Here is a 16,828-nt window from a genome sequence, read left to right as displayed (position 1 = left end):
ATGGTCATCCCTACAGACCATCCCTCAGGGCTTCTTGCCTAGCTGCTCCTGGTGGAATTCCCGTGGAAGGCACATCACAGCCCCAAGAAACAGAAACCCAACCCTGTAAAATACCCAAGCCAGCACACAGTTCCCATCCACAGCGGCACACGTTTCTTTGGTTTTATTATTACAGACACACCATGTCTCTACCACAACCGGGGAATCCTGAGCTCTGGGTTCTCCACCTAGCCTCTCTTTTCTACCTGGACAGAAGGGTCCAAGCCACATGCAGGTGCAAGAAATATTTGACACAGCAGTTCAACTCATAGCTTATAAGATGCCATTTCTATTTCTCCAACTGTGAAAGAGCTTTACAAAAACAGTGCCACGACACCCCCATGATGCTGGATTGCTTGATTCATGTTTTGTGAGCTTCAGAAACTTTGGCTCCCTTTTCCAGAGTAAGTAGCATAGGCAGGAAGTTCCACATTTGGGACAGGTCCTGCCTGGAAGTGAATGTCAGTAGGTGACATCCAGGTCTCTGCATGCAATGGGCTAAGTCACGTTTAGGGGGAAAAAATTAAAAAGTCTCTCTCTCTCCCTCCTCCCTCCACCCTCCCAAGGCTCAGATCTCATTACGGTGTACATTATGGCCCAGGTACATTGAAGTGCGATATTTGGTTTCAAAAACATTCAGTCTCTTTGGCAAACTGAGAGAAGTTGGTGGGGAGCTGCCGAAATGCATTCCTCCTGCGGTCCTTTGCACTAATGCTTCATCCTCTCTAATAACCGCTGATAGACAGGGGCTGAAAGAGAGAGGTTTGAAAGGTGAAAAAGGTGCAGGCTTCCCATGTCTGTCTAGGATACTGTCAGAATCACGAGCACGAGGGCCAAGCAGCCTTCTTCTGCCATCCTCTCCTGCACAGGGCAGATGCTTTCTGGCTTGTGAAACTTCGTATCTTACTCAGTGATGTTCTGAACTGGGATTTTCTACGTCTACCAGCTTGGGGCCACGACCTCATCATGGGCTCCTGCCAAGCCCCTGTGCAATATTCCCAGGTTCTCAAACCTAAAAACTCATATCAACCCTAAAAAGGTTGGCACTCTTATTATCTCCATCTTAGGGAGAAGGAAACTACGTGTTCTGCGTCTGACCCCAAAGGCCATGTTTCATTGCACCATGATGTTCTTAGCTATAGACAGCAGATGGCAGGTTTGGGCCTGCCTGGGGGTAAGACCCAAACAAGTCTACAGGGACTTCAAACCCAGACCAGACTTACCTAGTTTCACAGAGCTCTGGGTAGCCTGAAAGAAAACACAAGGTGTCAAGTTTTCTAGTGGATGTAATACCTACACCTGCTCATGGCAGCGGCTTTGCCCATTGCCATCCTTGCTCAGAAAAAAATGGTGGGGATGGGGGCTTCCCTGGTGGCGCAGTGGTTGAGAATCTGCCTGCTAATGCAGGGGACACGGGTTTGAGCCCTGGTCTGGGAGGATCCCACATGCCGCGGAGCGCCTAGGCCCGTGAGCCACAACTACTGAGCCTGCGTGTCCAGAGCCTGTGAGGCCGCGATAGTGAGAGGCTCGCGCACCGCGATGAAGAGTGGCCCCCGCTCGCCGCTACTAGAGAAAGCCCTCGCACAGAAACGAAGCCCCAACAGAGCAAAAATAAATAAATTAATTAATAAACTCCTACCCCCAACATCTTAAAAAACAAATGGTGGGAATGAGGAAGAGGAAGAGGAAGGGGAGTGTGGAACTGCTGGGCCCCTGGGAGCCACTCAGTCAGTCGTGGCAGCCCCCAGGGATGATGTGCCAGCCCCAACCAAGGGGACTCTGCGGCGGACGTTCCTGGGATGCCCCGAAGTCAGGCTTCCCCCCAGACTATCAGCTGGAGCTTGCGGGGCTGGGACCGCACAGGGGGTGGCTTTCAGGAATAGGAACTATGGGCCAAGAACCCTCCTCAAGGGGCGCGAAGGAGAGCCCTATGTCCAAAAGTAAAGGAACGTATCCCAGCTCCATACCTCTGGGTTTAAGACTACCTCCTGCAGGCTCTTCTGTGGGAATGCAAACCTTCTGTAACGTGACCTGTATTCCCAAGGGGCTCCACCTGACCTGAGGGGAGCCTGAGTGGGACCCCTGGGCCCTGGGCAAGCTGGGGAACAGGAGGAGAAGCACAGAAAGTCCAAGAGGTTCTGAGAGGGAGGTGGGGCTCAGGCAAGGAAGGGAGGTTCCCCCCACACAGAGGGCCCTGGATCCAGCACCCACACCTCTGCCCAGCAGGGCCCCAGCACTGGCCATGGCGGGCTGCATCACGGAAAACAGAAGAGTGACTCAGAGCCCAGGCTCAGGGCAGGCCAGTCCGCTGTAAGGAAAATTCAAGATGGAGTGCCCTTCTCAGTCAGCTGGATTCCAGTGCTGTGTCTGTTCTCACCAGCTACGGCTTCCCCACGCACTGAGGCTCAGAGGCCTCGCTTGCCAGGCCTCGGCTGTCGCCCACAAAGGAAGCCGGGGATGCCTGGGTTCTTTGCTCCGAACTCCACACAGGCCAAGGCTAAGGCTTCCCATGGGAGTGGAGAGAAATTATGGGAGAGCCCTGGGAGGACAGCCAAGGAAGACAGGAGAGTCCCCTCCATGAGCCCAAGTACAGGACCCAAGGCTGTTCAGGGCAGGGGCCAGCGTAAGCAGGCATCTTACCCTGGAGAACGCAGACGCCTGTTTGAAGATTTCAAGCGCAGAGTCTGCGAGCTCGTCCCCCCGTTCCTGAGGTCTGTTGGCTGCAGATAAAAGGAAAGGCAGCTTCAATGAGAGAGAAATGATTAGCGAGTCATTCATAACCACCAGGACTGAGGGGGCACTGTTGGGTTTTCTGGCTCACATTCTCAGATGAAGTTTTCATTTATAACTTTCCATAACTCGTGGTGGAATTTGGCCCGTGGGGAGAGAGCTCAAAGAAAGGTGAATGCACAGGTTCAGGAGAGAGACTAGGCTCCACTGCAGCTTTGCTGGAGGTAAAGAGAGCTCACCCAGGGCAGGATGCTGCAGGAGGGGTGCTTTGACCCATGTTCACAGCATTCACATGTAACAAACAACTGGGCTCTGTTCGAACAGGGCTAGGACAGCCAGGCAATTCAGCAAAGAGAAATCTGTCCTTGAGTTACCGGGTGTAGTGCACTTGAACCAAGAGTTCCTAAGTTACTTTTCAACCAGACCCAGAAATGCCGTCCACAGATGCTCAGTCCACACATCCCACATCATTCTCATCTTTGCTTACAGCAGGGTTTCTATAGAGCACCAACGGCTGTGTGTCGAGAAGGGCCAGCAGCAGGATGAGCGGGGACGTGGTTCTTTAGGGCCTTACCCGGAGGCTGCAGGACACTGGAGATGGCGTGGACCACGCCATTGGTGGCCATGATGTCAACTTCAGTAACAGGTTCCTTATTGACATTCACCATGTTGTTTTTCTGGGAGAAAAAGAGACAACAATTGTTGAACACCAAGCACCTTATCCATTCTTAAACCTAGCAAATGTTTACTGAGCACTTCTGGATGCCAGATCCTGTGCTAAGTGCTGGAGATACTCTGGTGACTGGAACAGACCCTGTCAGCTACAGACCTTTGGTCTGGTAAGACTCAATTTAATCCCTGTGTGGACCCAGCATGTTGCAATTTACAAAGTGCTCTTTTGTGTGATTCTCTTATCCTCACAGCAGTGCGTAGTGAGGAGGTCGATATTATGGCCTCCTTTAAGCTGAGCAGGTGGGACAGCTGGGAACAGAAGCCAGGCGTCCAGCTCTGGGTGAAGGGCTCTTTCTACTTTTCCTCCATGCCTGGCTTCAGAGTTTCTCATAGGGTAAATCTGTCTCAGGCTTTCCTGAACGACCCAAGGGGGAAGGGGGAACTGGAGCCTGAGACCAACAGGACCCTGACACCCCAGACTAGGAGCTGGGAGATTCTCAGGTGACCTGCAGAAGTCAAACAAGTCATGCCATCCCTGCCTGCCTTCCTGTGCTCCCGGGAGAAGCTGATGAGCACAGGGATGGCTGGAGGCCAGGAGAGAGGCGGAGGGAGCAGAAGCTGAGCCAGCCACATGCTGCAAGGGTGGTCCCTCCACGGGGTGTCAGTGGCCTTGGCTGGTACAGCCAGGGAGGCCACAGGCAGCTTTGCAGAGCTGGGCTGCCTATCTGTTCCCTCTCTTCAAGGTAGGGACCATCGGAGGCACCTCCAAAGTGGAATGTGCAGAGTAAGGGAAGGTTCACAGAACAAGCGTCAGAAGAAAAAGCCTCCTGGGCTGGTCTGGTTCATGGTACAGCTCAGTGAACCCCTGGACTTGGGGGGGATAGAGTGGGAAGAGGATTGGGAATTGATCTTTCAAGACTTGTAAGTAACTATCATTTCCTTAAGGAAAGGGAGATTTAATAGCTTCTCCCAGATGCCAGTCAGATGCTTTATTCCCCTGCAGATCTGGAAGTTCTTATTCTGGTCTAACCACAATCTCCCTTGAGTTCCCTGAAGACTCTTTTTCTTTTCCTTTCCTTTTTTCTTTCTTTTTTTTTTTTTTTTTTGCGGTACGTGGGCCTCTCACTGTTGTGGCCTCCCCTGCTGCGGAGCACAGGCTCCGGACGTGCAGGCTCAGCGGCCATGGCTCACGGACCCAGCCGCTCCGCGGCATGTGGGATCCTCCCGGATCAGGGCACGAACCCGTGTCCCCTGCATCGGCAGGCGGACTCTCTACCACTGCGCCACCAGGGAAGCCCCTCCTTTTTTTTTTCTTTTCTTTTTTCTTCTCGTTTCTTTCAAAATGCACTCAGAGATTCAAGATGCTTCTTAAACACGGAGTGTGTGTCTAATGCCATCCTAGGGACGAGATGTGCCCTAAATCCCAGTGGTAGGGCACGGCCAGCCTTTTAATTGTTAAACGTACTCACCGAGCTGACTTCCAACTTGTCGCCTTGGAGAGACTTCAGCCGCACCAGGGCCCCGATGCCTCCGCTAACCAGGATTTCATCGCCAACGTGGTATTTCAGGAGGTTGGCAAGCTCCTTGGCATTGCCTGCATGTTTGTGGGAAAAGAAAGCAGAGTTAATCCTAAGGCTGGTAACTGGTGTGGTCAGGGAGGGCCCAAAGTAGAAGATGTAAGCAGTCACCCCCGAGATGGAGGAACCCCTGCCCAGGTAATAAGCACTTATTCAGCACCTACTGTGTGCGCAGCCCTCCGACCCACCATGAGCATAATGGTCAGGGGAACAAGGCATATGAGCGTGGCCATGACTCTACCTGTGCACTGGATGGGCTGCTAGGTTAAGTACACGCTTCTGTGATGCTGAGAAGGAGTTAATCTATACTCTTCTGTGAGTATGACTCATGTTTCCATGACTAAATATTTGCTTGGAAAGCCAGGGGCCTTTCCAGCACTGGCATCTGAGACATTTCATCATCAGCATGGCTCCCAATAGTTATAACACAGTAGTGAAATATTTACATTCTGCCCTCAAATGCATATTTTTGAGACGGCTGTTTCCTGAAGGGAGAACTTAAAAGAGTCGACAGCTGCAGTCTGGAGGAGCTATGGAGCCAATGAGGTCAGGGCCAAAGCGGGGATCCCTCCACAGTGTCCCTCCTCACCACGTCTCAGCATTCCCTCCGGCCCACATCAGCTCCTCCGCCCACGGGGGAAAGCAGCCAATTGCTCATAAAGGTGCACAGGCAGTCCCCAGATTAAGTGTGGGAGGCAATCTTAAGGCTGCCAGCTGCCCTCTCCTCTGCATCGAGGCTGCCCCTGATACTCATGTTACCAGCCAAATGGCTGGGTATCCCCAGGGCTTATGGACGGCTATTTTCAGCAAGTTGAAACTGAGAACAGAGGAAGCTTTAAAGTATTTTGGGGAGTTCACTTGGTTATGGATGAATCCACATGAGTGCCATGGGATGGAGCCACCAGGTACAAAGGGATTTCCAAACATCCACAGCTTGGAGCTGGCAAGAGTTTCCCTTCCACCAAAATACAGCCAGGGGCTTCCCTGGTGGCGCAGTGGTTGAGAGTCTGCCTGCCGATGCAGGGGACACGGGTTCGTGCCCCGGTCCGGGAGGATCCCACATGCTGCGGAGCGGCTGGGCCCGTGAGCCATGGTTGCTGAGCCTGCGCGTCCGGAGCCTGTGCTCCGCAACAAGAGAGGCCACAGCAGTGAGAGGCCCGTGTACCGCCAAAAAAAAAAAAAAAAAAAAATTAAAAAATATGGCCTGGAGGTGCTGAGCCAAGCCAGCCCCCAGGATGGGAAGGGTCTCCTTCTTCTGAGATCTCTAACATCTGGATCGACCTCTAACACGGGGGACAGGCTCCATGCCCCAGGCGTGCTGGGGTCTAATCCTGCCCGCAGGCCTGAGGGAGGGCGTGTTGGGGGAGCTTTGCCCAAGCCCTCCCTCAGCTCTCGCACAGCTGAAAATGAAAGGCAAGCCAAGCAGGCGTGGGACACCTGGGGAATATTCCGTTCCTCCTGAGCAGAGAGAGAATGGAAAGTTTATGTCCAGAATGAATGCCTCCCCTCTCCTCAGGAACCTACGTCAGCACCACAGACACAGGCATTCATTTACCAATAAGGAAAATTAAACAGGACACAAATTCAGTTCACAGCTACCCGAGCTTTTTGTTCTGTACTCCAGAGCGGGAAGGGAGGTGTAGACGATTTGGGTCCCAAGGCTTAGCCAAAATCCTTCCTCCTCCTCCTCAGACTCACCTTTCTGCACTGGGTGGATGCGTCGTTCACAGGCATGCGTCAGAGTAAACACCGCAGGCCCATCCTACCTCCGCACCGTCATAGCCATTATCCCATTATCGATGGGGGACGTGTGCCCAGCATTGTGGGCCATGCTCATTTAATCCTTATTAACACTCTGAGCAAGGTACTCTTACCACCCCTATTTTACTAATGGGAAAACCGAGGCCCGGAGAGGTTAAGCAACCTGCAAGAGGTCACTCAGCTGGTAAATGCCAGAGCCAGGGTTTGGTCTGCTTTCAGGTAATCTGGGAGCCCAAGCTCTTCATCACTAGGTTGTCTCTCAAACATACTCAACTTAATTGCTCAGGGCCTTGATGAGCTTCTCGGTAAAGCTTTCATCCCGAGGTACATGTGATGCAGGTAAATAGCTTCATGAGCAGGTTCTCACAGGTCCGCAGGGGAAGCCATGCCTTGTTGACTGGGCTGGTTGTCATCTACCCTCAATTCCCTTCTACTCTTCTCTGCCTTGTTCACTGCCCGGGGAAGCTGACCACCGTGAAGTGCATCATCCAGGCTCCCTCACCCTCCTGTGATCAGCTGCCAGGAGGCCGCTGAAGGAGGGCCAAGGCATCTAGTGGCCTCCTTGCCATGGTTCTGACAGCAGCTGCATGTGGCTCTAGCCACTGTGCTATGCCCCTCCTCCTAGGGTCTCCCTGGACTGGGCCTCACCCCACCATCCCCTGCCCCCAGCACCCCCAGGCCTGGAGCAGTACACACTGGGTACCATCACCCTTTGCTGGTTCCTTAACCCTGCCCACACCTCTGCACATAGTCCTGTCATTAAATTCCTCTCACTCAAACCCTTCATAATGTGCCAACTGTTTCCTGCTGAAACCCTGACCGATACAGTTACCTTAGAGAAGCTGAAAAATATACTTAGGTTGGTCTTTACCCAAGAGTTTGTTCAGTTCTCCCGGTGGCAAGGCTTGGAAGGCTTCATTGGTAGGGGCGAAGACCGTGTAGACCCCTTCCCGGTTGAGGGTCTCGGTCAGCCCTGCAGACTGGATGGCGGCTACCAGCATGCTGTGGATACATACACGGAAAAGGTCACCTCCCTGTCTGTGTGTGAGGGGGGGTTGTCATTTGCCCAAATACCGCACCGCTGTGGGTAGGTGGAGCCCAGAGCACTGGCATTCATACCCCTTGCTGGTTTTCCTACAGACAGTGAACGATTCTGGTCTGCATCTTCTCTCCATAAATGCTAAGCTCAGTTAAAAGCCAGAAGTCAGTGGCCAGAGGCGGAAGGAGGTAGGGAGAGGTCAGTGCCATGGCTGACCCAGAGACTGACTGAGCCCCAGGGCCTGAGGGATGTGATTCCGGGGGGTGGGGGGTGGGGGCAGAGGGTGGGTGGTCTCCTAGGCTCTTGTGCAGATGGCTGAATTCAGTGACAGGAAATGCTCGATGTCACAGCACCCAGTGGTGAGTGGGCAAACCAGAAATGGAGAGAGCAAGGCAAGAAAACAAAGGGACATCAGGAGCCTGAGAAGGAAGGAAACTTCGGGGGCAATAAGCAGACACTACACAGAGTGAGACTCATCACGCGCGCAAAGCCGGGTGTTCTCAGCTTCCCTGGGACTTTAAAAGGAGAGCAGGATGTTTCCCTTGCCCTTCAGGAATACAAGTGCAGCTCCCTCCCTGTTCCCACGGGTGTGAGGGTTACACTTCCAGAAGCGACCCTTCTTCTCAACCTAAGTTTTCAAGGTGACCCTCGTCCTTTCCGAATCCCCAGCTTGGGAGATCACACGGGCGCACGGCCAGTGTTCACTGGAGCCCCGAGGAAGTGGGGAGCTCGACAGACACCTGAGGCCACCGTCCTGCCCCAGCACGGCCAATTGCAGAAGCACCGCCCCGGGATGGGGCCGGTTACCTGAAGCGACTGTCCCCCTTCAGCACGTCCATGACGGTGCCCACTGGGGGCGTCAGCACCCGGTCCATGGTGAACAGGGTCCCGTACCTGCCCCTCTTGTCGTGGGCGGCGATGCAGCTGTTCTCAATGCACAGGCTCTGTACAAAAGAGGGGCAGAGAGAGGCCAGGTTACCCCCCAACCCAAAGCAGGGGCCTCCCGATTTGTTCAGGGCATGTGCTGATGGCTTCATCCGCAGAGATCAGTGAATGTATACGGGGCTGCAGCGTTAAGACTAGGATAGGGCTTCCCTGGTGGCGCAGTGGTTGAGAGTCCGCCTGCTGATGCAGGGGACACGGGTTCGTGCCCCAGTCTGGGAAGATTCCACATGCTGCGGAGCAGCTGGGCCCATGAGCCATGGCCATTGAGCCTGCGCGTCCGGAGCCTGTGCTCCGCAATGGGAGAGGCCACAACAGTGAGAGGCCCACATACCGCAAAAAAAAAAAAAAAAAAAAAAAGACTAGGATAAAAGCATGTGTTTCCTCCAGGAAAGAAAAAAATAAAAACGGCGTTCCTTAAGGAAAGAAGAGCTATAGAGGCCCCAATAAATGTACAGAGAGGGCCCATAATGAGATTATCACGTGACACGAGAGGGCCATTGACAATGATCAAATAAAGAGATCGAGTCTCTTCATTTATTTATTTAACAAATTGACAACCGTCTTTAGCCAAATTGGTGCTGGCTGGTCCCGAGCAAGGGCTATGTTGTGTTGTACTTCCTATCTGATATTCCAGGGTAACTATTGGGTTTGAAGAGAGAGAAGAAACAGGAGAAGAGGGAAGAGAAGCTTTTGGGCCAAGGAGGGCTGAGTGTCAGTTCAGGCAAGGCTTCTCTTCACGAGAGCTAAGAAGGATGCAAAACCTGCATCCCTCCTCCCTTCGTTCCTCACTCTGGGTTCAGGGTGGATGGCTGCTTACCCAGCCAGGCCAGACAGGTGTTCAGTTTATTCCCAAAGGCCTCCGGAAAAGAGGTTTGACTCTTTTGGCAAGACCCCCATTTCAATCCTTTGATATCAGATATTCTTTCTAAAATTCCTTCCTTCCTTATTAGAAAACAGTTCTCAGGCAAGCTCCTGCTTATTGAACACTTTTTTTTTTTTTAACACTAATATAGCTTGCATTTCTTGGAGCTGAGACAAAGAAAGAGCATGATTTAGGACCCAGAACTTACATTACGGTAAACAAAAACTCTCAGTTTTTTGCCGCCCAGAGTTTCTAGGATCTGTCCGTGGTACAGATACTTGGAGGCCAGCTGATCTTTAATCATGTGGTTCAGAAGCAAATTCTTCATCCGGGCATCAATTGGAGGGGTTCCATCTGCAAGAGAAGGCGTGGTCAGGTCCAGACAATGCAGCAGAAAGCCGGTCCCTCCTTCCATTTGGAAATAGAAATTGAGAAATCAAGCAAGGCTGCCAATATTCCTTAACATCTGGCATCTTCTGAGAATTTAAAAAAAAAAAAGTCTAGATAATCAAGGGTGTTTGGAATTTTGCCCTAAGAGGGAGGGGTAGGCACAGACACAACTTGGCCCTTCTCTGCCTTCCCCATGGCCATGGCTCAGCTGTATCCTCACTCTGACCTCCTGTCTATCACACTGGCAATTGACCCCACAAATAAAAAGACAAGGGAGTGCTTTGTTCTCCCAACAGATGCACACTCTTGAATTCTGAGGACAAGACTGCCACGTGCATCCTCTGCTCTACCAAATGAAATAGCAGAGCCTCTTCACTTTCTGATGAAGTCACATCTGCTTTTGGCTGAGCTGGGTGGAAGCACACGAATGGTCCACGGGGAGCTGTAAATTGGGGAGGGTGCTGTGGAGGTGACAGCGGTGGGGCAGCTGCCCCCAGAGACAAACGCACAGGGATGCCTTCCCCACGATACCTTTGAAGACAGAGTTCATGGGGGCCAGGAGAGTCAATCGCTCAGTTCCTGAGAGATGAGTGCCAAGGCCAGCTTGTCTGAAAAGGTCGACAGCTGTGGAAACATCGGAGTCCGCAGCCAACTCAAACAGCGTCTTGGCTATAAGGAAGGAGAAAGTGGGTTCAAAAGTTAAAAGTACTGTTTTCATTTATCATTCGTCCATCCCAGAGCATGACATACATCAGCAGGAATGTCATCTCTTGAGTCAACAACCCCTCTAAACACTGCTGGGGCACAGCGGGTTTGTGTCATCAGGGGAATGGTCCCCCAGAAAACCTCACCGGTTGGGGAAGTGAGGTGAGGCTCACTTGGGCAGAAGGCCTCTGTCCCAGCCCTTGGTCAGGGTCCTGTCCAGTGCTGGGGAGGAAGAAAGCATTTGTCTGTGTCATGGCTTCTGAAGAGTTGACAATGCCAGTGACCACACCCACAGAAAGTTTTCTTCTGGGTTTTTTTTTTCCCGTGAAATTCCCTCACTCATTAGCAGTAGAACTCCCTGGAAATCCAGGATGGGGCAAGGATGCTGAATGGGACCCAAGCCAAAGTCCATTCAGTCATTTTTCCCTGGGTCAGCGACCCTGGGATCCTTGGGCATGATTGAGAAAGCAAATGCTCTGAAGTCAGCAAATGGCCCTCTGTGCCCAACCAGCGCAGGCAGATCTGAAAGGCTTCTGTGATTGAGTCGCTCCCACCCCAGACACCTCCAATGGCTCTCCCCGCTGCCCACAAGGTAACACCTGGACTCCCAAGCCTGCAGCTCAAGACTCTTCATAATCTGGCTGCAACCTGCCAGGTGCCCAGGCTGTCTTTCCTGGAAGGCTGTGAGTTGGGTGCAGACAGGGAAGCGGCTCCCAAGATCCCCGAATTCCCCCAGCCACGCCACCACAGACGGCACAGGGGACAGCAGAGCCGGCAGGCCCAAGGCCCCCGAGGCCTGGATCACCTGAGTCTGGAATGAGCAGCTCATCGATGAAGTGGATCACACCGTTGGTGGCCACGACGTCTTTGTTGGAGATGATGGGCTTCCCGTTGATGGTGAGCATGTCCCCGCTGCAGCCCACCTCCAGCGTGGTGCCCTCCAGGGTCTCCAAGGACAGCCCCGCCACGATGGCTTCGGCACACATGGCCGACTTCAGGATGTGGTTGTTTAGCAGGTCTGGGGGCCGAACAGGACACAGGTCAAGTCAGTGCCAGCCGGGCTGACCTGAGGCGCCAGTTCGCCGCCTGCCCCGGCTAGGAGGATTCCTTTCTCTCTGAGGCTAACAATCAGACGAGCCTGGGGTACCACGTGACCTGGATCCTCTTCTTCCTCTCCTCCTCCGAGCCTCTAAAACTAGTTGGGCTCTGTGCTGTCTACCTGAGTTTGAATCCCAGCTCGGCCACTTAGCAGCTCTGGGACCCTGGGCGAGTCACTGAGCCTCTTTGGGTCTCAACTTCCTCATCGGTCAAGTGGAGATAATCACAGCATTCATCTCCTAGGGCTGATGTAAGGATGACATGAAACTCTGAATGTAAGCACCCAGCACAGCGGCTGACGACAGAGTAAACGCCCAACAAATGCTAGTGATTAGCTTCTTAGTACCTGAACTTCAGGGTGAATTCTCTTATTTGTATCTGAACTTCCCAGATACGGGAAAAACTCAAATGAGTTTACCTTGGGATTTTTTTTATCTACTGACCTTTATGAAAATGTAAAGTGTGGTAGGAAAAGATGAAAACTGTAGCAAATGAAAGTTCTGAATTATTTATACATTTTATTTGTTTTTGTTCATTTTACCCCAAGGGTCTACTTAGTTGCCAGGGCCCTTTAGAGGCTGGGGATGGTGATCAGTAAGACATGGTCTCTGCAGCCCCATTCACCCCACCCGTAAATCATAAATAGAATTGTTTAATTACTTGCCCAAGTGCTGCTTTAGGGACAGGGCAGGGGCTGGGGGTGCTGAGGCTGCAGGAGCAGTGGAGGGGACGTGCCCCAGCCCCAGCCAGGCAGAGCTGTTCCGGGACTGTCGCTCACCAGGGTCCCCGGGGCCCTTTGTCTTGCGTGCTCACCACAGAGGCGAGTTCCAATGTGTCCTGAGTGTGGGAACCAAAACCGCACTGTCACAGGCAGGAGGAAGCTCTGAGGCCCCGCAGAAGTGCTGAAGGCCTTGAAGGCCAGTGCTGACCCGATTCAGCTGGTGGGGAAGACAAAGGGCGGCAAGACCGCTGTGGAAATGAGGCCTTGGGGATTTAGTTTCTCAGGGAAGGAAGCCGAAGGCCGGGGGGGGGGAGGTGGGTGACCTGCCAGGGCCCCTCAGAGGGTGAGCCAGGCCAGGGCTGGAAGCCAGTCTGCGAACGGGCACTTCTTGTCCATCTGCCGACCCGCTAGCAACCAGGAGACTGTCAGGTGGAGCGTGGCCGCCCGCCCTCCAGCCTGCAGTGGCAGCCCCACACAGAGGGCCCTCGCTTTGAGCAAACAGCTTAAAGTGGGAAAAGGCAGATGTGCAAAAGGGATACACTTGGGGTGTTTTTTTCACTTTATAATAAGGTGTTCTGATAGCTACAAAGATAAAAATGTGTTCCGTACAAAACATGTTTTAGGGGGAAAACAGCTCTAAATAAAAAGCTAAAATGCTGCGATGCACCCAAGTCTCATCTCCTTAGGCTGCGGATGCCCATCCCTGCCCTCATCCCCATGACCTTGGGAGTATCTCTGAGTACTACGCTCAGCACATCAGATCCCCAATGACCTGTTTTTAAGCCTGTTACACCAACTAGGTTTAAACTTCCTTGATTGCACCATGTTCCCTTTTGCGGCCTGGGTTCCTGGCACCACAATATCTGGACATAATAGATCCCCATCTGTGCTTTCAGAAATGTGCCCTTTCCCATCCCTGCATAGCTGCAAGGAGAACGCTTTACATTTATGGGGTGTCTGAAATGCATTAGGCATTTCGAAGGTGGGTTTAAATAGATTCAAAAGAAATGAAGTCATCCCTGGATTATATCTGGGAGGAGTAAGTGTGATTGCAGGGTTGGAGTGCACAGGGGACCTGGGGCCTACTTCCCTTTGAAGGGGACCCAGGGACCCGTAGGCAGCATCTCAGTGGTCCTGGAGTTGGGGAGCTGGGGTGGCAGAGCCTGGCCTCCCCTCCTAATCTCCCTCACGTGCCCTCCCATGGTCCTTCCCTCTCCTCCAGCAATAATCAATACTGCTCCTAACTTATCAGCTCACTGAGAAGGTGAGGAAGGACCCAGCCATGAAGAGTCAAGAGTTGACTGTTTCGGGTTTTTCATTGTAATTTTGGATTATCCCTGAGGCCCCCGGCCAGACACAGGAAGAGTTCAAGGGTCAACATGATGATTCCATTTTGAGGATGCCAGCACCTGCCACCCCCTCCCCACACCTCCAAGCTACTGCCCACTCCGGCAGTCTCACTCTAGCTTTGATCATTTGGGCCTTTAACTCTTCCAGACTCTGGCCACAGCTTGCTTTGGACCTCCAGCTCCACCGCCCTCCTCAGCCCAGCTGTGTCCCTAGAAAAAGGCTGCTGGATTCCTTACCCGCCCCTCTGACCAGGGTTCTGCTGTGGCCTCTGCAGAGACACAGCCAGTTGGGAGCAACGGGACAGGATGGCAGGCAGCGTGTCTATCTTGGACCAGAGCAGGCCTTGGGCTTAGTCTGGCCACTCCAATGAGGCAGCAGCAGAAGCCCAGGGGTGCTCACCTCTCAGGGCCTCTGGGTCTCCCAGGACCCGGTTCAAGGTCTCAGCGGGGATTTTCTCGAAGGCCTCATTGGTCGGGGCCAGGAGTGTGTACTGGCCATCACCTTCGAGCAGGGTGTTGAGCCCCGATGCAGCCACGGCAGCCTGTGGGGAGGGGAGAAGAGGCAGCGTTCCCTGAAGGCTCTGGGCACACGTGGTCTCGCCAGTGCTCCTCTGGAGGGCTCCAGACTTCTGTAGAAGCCCTGGATGAAAAGATAGGCTGAACCAAGGCTTACTTCTTCCCACGGCCTCCAGGAGCCTTGCCAGCCTGAGCTCCGCCCACTCTGACCACCTCTTAGCTGCTGCTCTACCTTCCTCCTTTCCACCCCTGGGCTGTTGTCCTGCTGTTCCCGCTGCCCTTCCCCGCTTCTTTGCTTCTCTGACTCCTATTCGTTCCTTGGGCCTTGACGAAAATGTCATTTCTCTAGGTAGTCAACTTGGCGTTGCCCACCCCCTGCCCCTGCCCCCAGATGAAAATGAGTCTATTAGACATCCTTGCACAGCTTGCTGTCCTTCTCTCGTTGTGCAATTCAATCGTTATTGGCGATAATTATTTGCGTGGGCTCCGTGAGCATAAGGATGACATAACCCCTTCTCCACAGAGCAGGAAAATGATCTTCTAAAAGCATCCTGCTGCTCCCAGGATGAGACACACTCCTTGCTGGGTCTGCAAGGCCCCGTAGGATCTGGCCTCACCAGCCTGGCCACTCCCACCTCACCTGTTGGCTGCCTAGTGCTCTTCACTCAGCCCTGCAGGCCTCCTTCTTGCTCATCCTGCTTCTGACCCTTACTCTCGATCTGCCTTCTGCCAGCTTAGCTCTTGCCCCTGTGTCTTGTATAACTAGCCATTCCCAATATTTAAGCCTTGGCTGAAAGGTCACCTCTTCCAGACAGACCCTTCCCGGACCAGCCAGTCCCCACGGGCCTCCTCTGGTCACCACTTACTGCCTGACTTCACAGCACTTAGCATGATCTGTGACTGCCTTGTCTGTTTCTTATCTGTGTCCCCCAGAAGAATACCATTGCCAGTGGGGACAGAACGTTGTCTTGTTCTCCTCTATTCCTCCGGCACATAGAGCACACCTGGGAAGTAGCAGGTGCTTAACGAGTATGTGTTAGCAGAAGGACAGGTGGGCATTCGAAAGAGCCAAAGGGAAGAAGAAAGGAAGGAATATGTGCCAAACCTGAACAGTAAGAGGAGGTTACTCAGTGGGGATCAGCTGCTATTAATCAAAAGGTGTGCCACCAACTTTGTGGGAACATCGTCCCCCTGCAGACCCCTGACCTTTGAGTGACCCAGAAGGAAAGCATGGGAAGAGCTTAGAGAGCAGGTTCCCTAGGGCCCTCAAGAGCCACTTCCTGAGGACACCTGAGTGCCAGCCCAGCCTGGGGATGTTTGTCTCTCTGTGTTGGCCATCTCCAGGGGAAGAACCATCCCACGCCCACTTGGTATCCTTTGTGGTCAGGAAGTTCTCCTTGAATCAGGGCAAAAACCCTGACAGGGCAGCCTGTGCTAACTTCCTCTGAGCAGCCGGTGCCAAGAGGAAGGCCCATTTGCCACCCCAGTAGGAAGATAAATGCCTGCTGGGCAGGGGGGCAGGAACAGCCCCAGAGGGGTTCTGGGGCCCCAGGGCAGGCAGAAGCCAGGCCAGAAGCCAAATCCCAGACTCAGTGTCTGTGTCTGTACTTGTGTCCTCTCTGATGGTCAGGGCTCCAAGGAAACAGGGGTATGGCTACATCAGGGGTCCCATGGTGGGGACGTGTGGTCCAGAAGATCATGCAGGCTGAAAGGCCATTTATCTAGTCCCACATGAGAGAACCAGCAACTGGGAGGAAGGGCCCTCCCACCTTTGGAACCCACAGAGCATGCCCAGGCAGCCGTCCTGCTGCAGCCACCACCTCTGAGCTTCCCAGGGGAGTCAAGGAAAGTACATAGGAGAAGACCAGCAGGAGGAAGTTCCCAGCAGAGAATTATGATGTCTCCTTGGGGTCAAGCTGACAGCCTGATTAGTGGACTCGCCATGTTCGTGGGCATCTCAAGGAACTTGCTCCATGTCACCTAAGCGCCCACAAATATGGAGACACCCTCTACCCCTCCCGCAGAAGAAGGGCCTCTTGGGAGGTGGTGGGTCCCCAGCTGGGCCTCCCCGGGGGCAGTCCCTCACCCGAAGGGTCTCGAAGGTGTCCTCGATCTCGATGATCTGCTGGATGTTGTTGGAGATGGTGGAGATGACCTTATCGATGAGGTGCACCACACCATTGGTCGCATGGTGGTCGGCTTTCAGCAGCCGGGCACAGTTGACAGTCACGATCTGCCCAGAGAAGAAGCGAGCGTGAGCAGTTAACACCTCGGAGGCACAGCCTCGAAGGCCCAGGCGGGGAAAACACAGGACAGAATGTGGCATCCACGAGCGGTGGAGAAGCAGGTGCAGGAGGCAGAGGACTATGCACAGCTGACCTCACCTGCGGGACACCACCCGAGAAGCCAGCCCCACACGTGGAC

General features: G+C 53.4%; 1 protein-coding gene across 1 annotated transcript in view; it reads right to left on the bottom strand.

The window, feature by feature from the left end:
* Window positions 1–148: 148 nt before the first annotated feature.
* TGFBI (transforming growth factor beta induced) overlaps window positions 149–16,828 on the bottom strand; it is a 33,272-nt gene continuing 16,592 nt past the window's right edge. The window contains exons 6-17 of the mRNA XM_081233041.1: window positions 16,491–16,637; window positions 14,289–14,430; window positions 11,526–11,738; window positions 10,547–10,684; window positions 9,834–9,979; window positions 8,626–8,762; window positions 7,651–7,781; window positions 4,911–5,035; window positions 3,344–3,446; window positions 2,680–2,759; window positions 1,263–1,287; window positions 149–788 (exon numbers count right to left, since the gene is read on the bottom strand). Coding sequence (XP_081089167.1) covers window positions 748–788; window positions 1,263–1,287; window positions 2,680–2,759; window positions 3,344–3,446; window positions 4,911–5,035; window positions 7,651–7,781; window positions 8,626–8,762; window positions 9,834–9,979; window positions 10,547–10,684; window positions 11,526–11,738; window positions 14,289–14,430; window positions 16,491–16,637 — 1,428 coding nt within the window. The 3' untranslated portion in view covers window positions 149–747. The remainder of the gene's footprint in view (window positions 789–1,262; window positions 1,288–2,679; window positions 2,760–3,343; window positions 3,447–4,910; window positions 5,036–7,650; window positions 7,782–8,625; window positions 8,763–9,833; window positions 9,980–10,546; window positions 10,685–11,525; window positions 11,739–14,288; window positions 14,431–16,490; window positions 16,638–16,828) is intronic.

The sequence above is a fragment of the Mesoplodon bidens genome, assembly GCF_964165515.1.
Source record: "Mesoplodon bidens genome assembly, chromosome: 4".
NCBI classification, from domain to species: domain Eukaryota; kingdom Metazoa; phylum Chordata; class Mammalia; order Artiodactyla; family Ziphiidae; genus Mesoplodon; species Mesoplodon bidens.
Note: the sequence above shows the minus strand (reverse complement) of the source record. Positions and strands in the feature narration are given on the sequence as shown.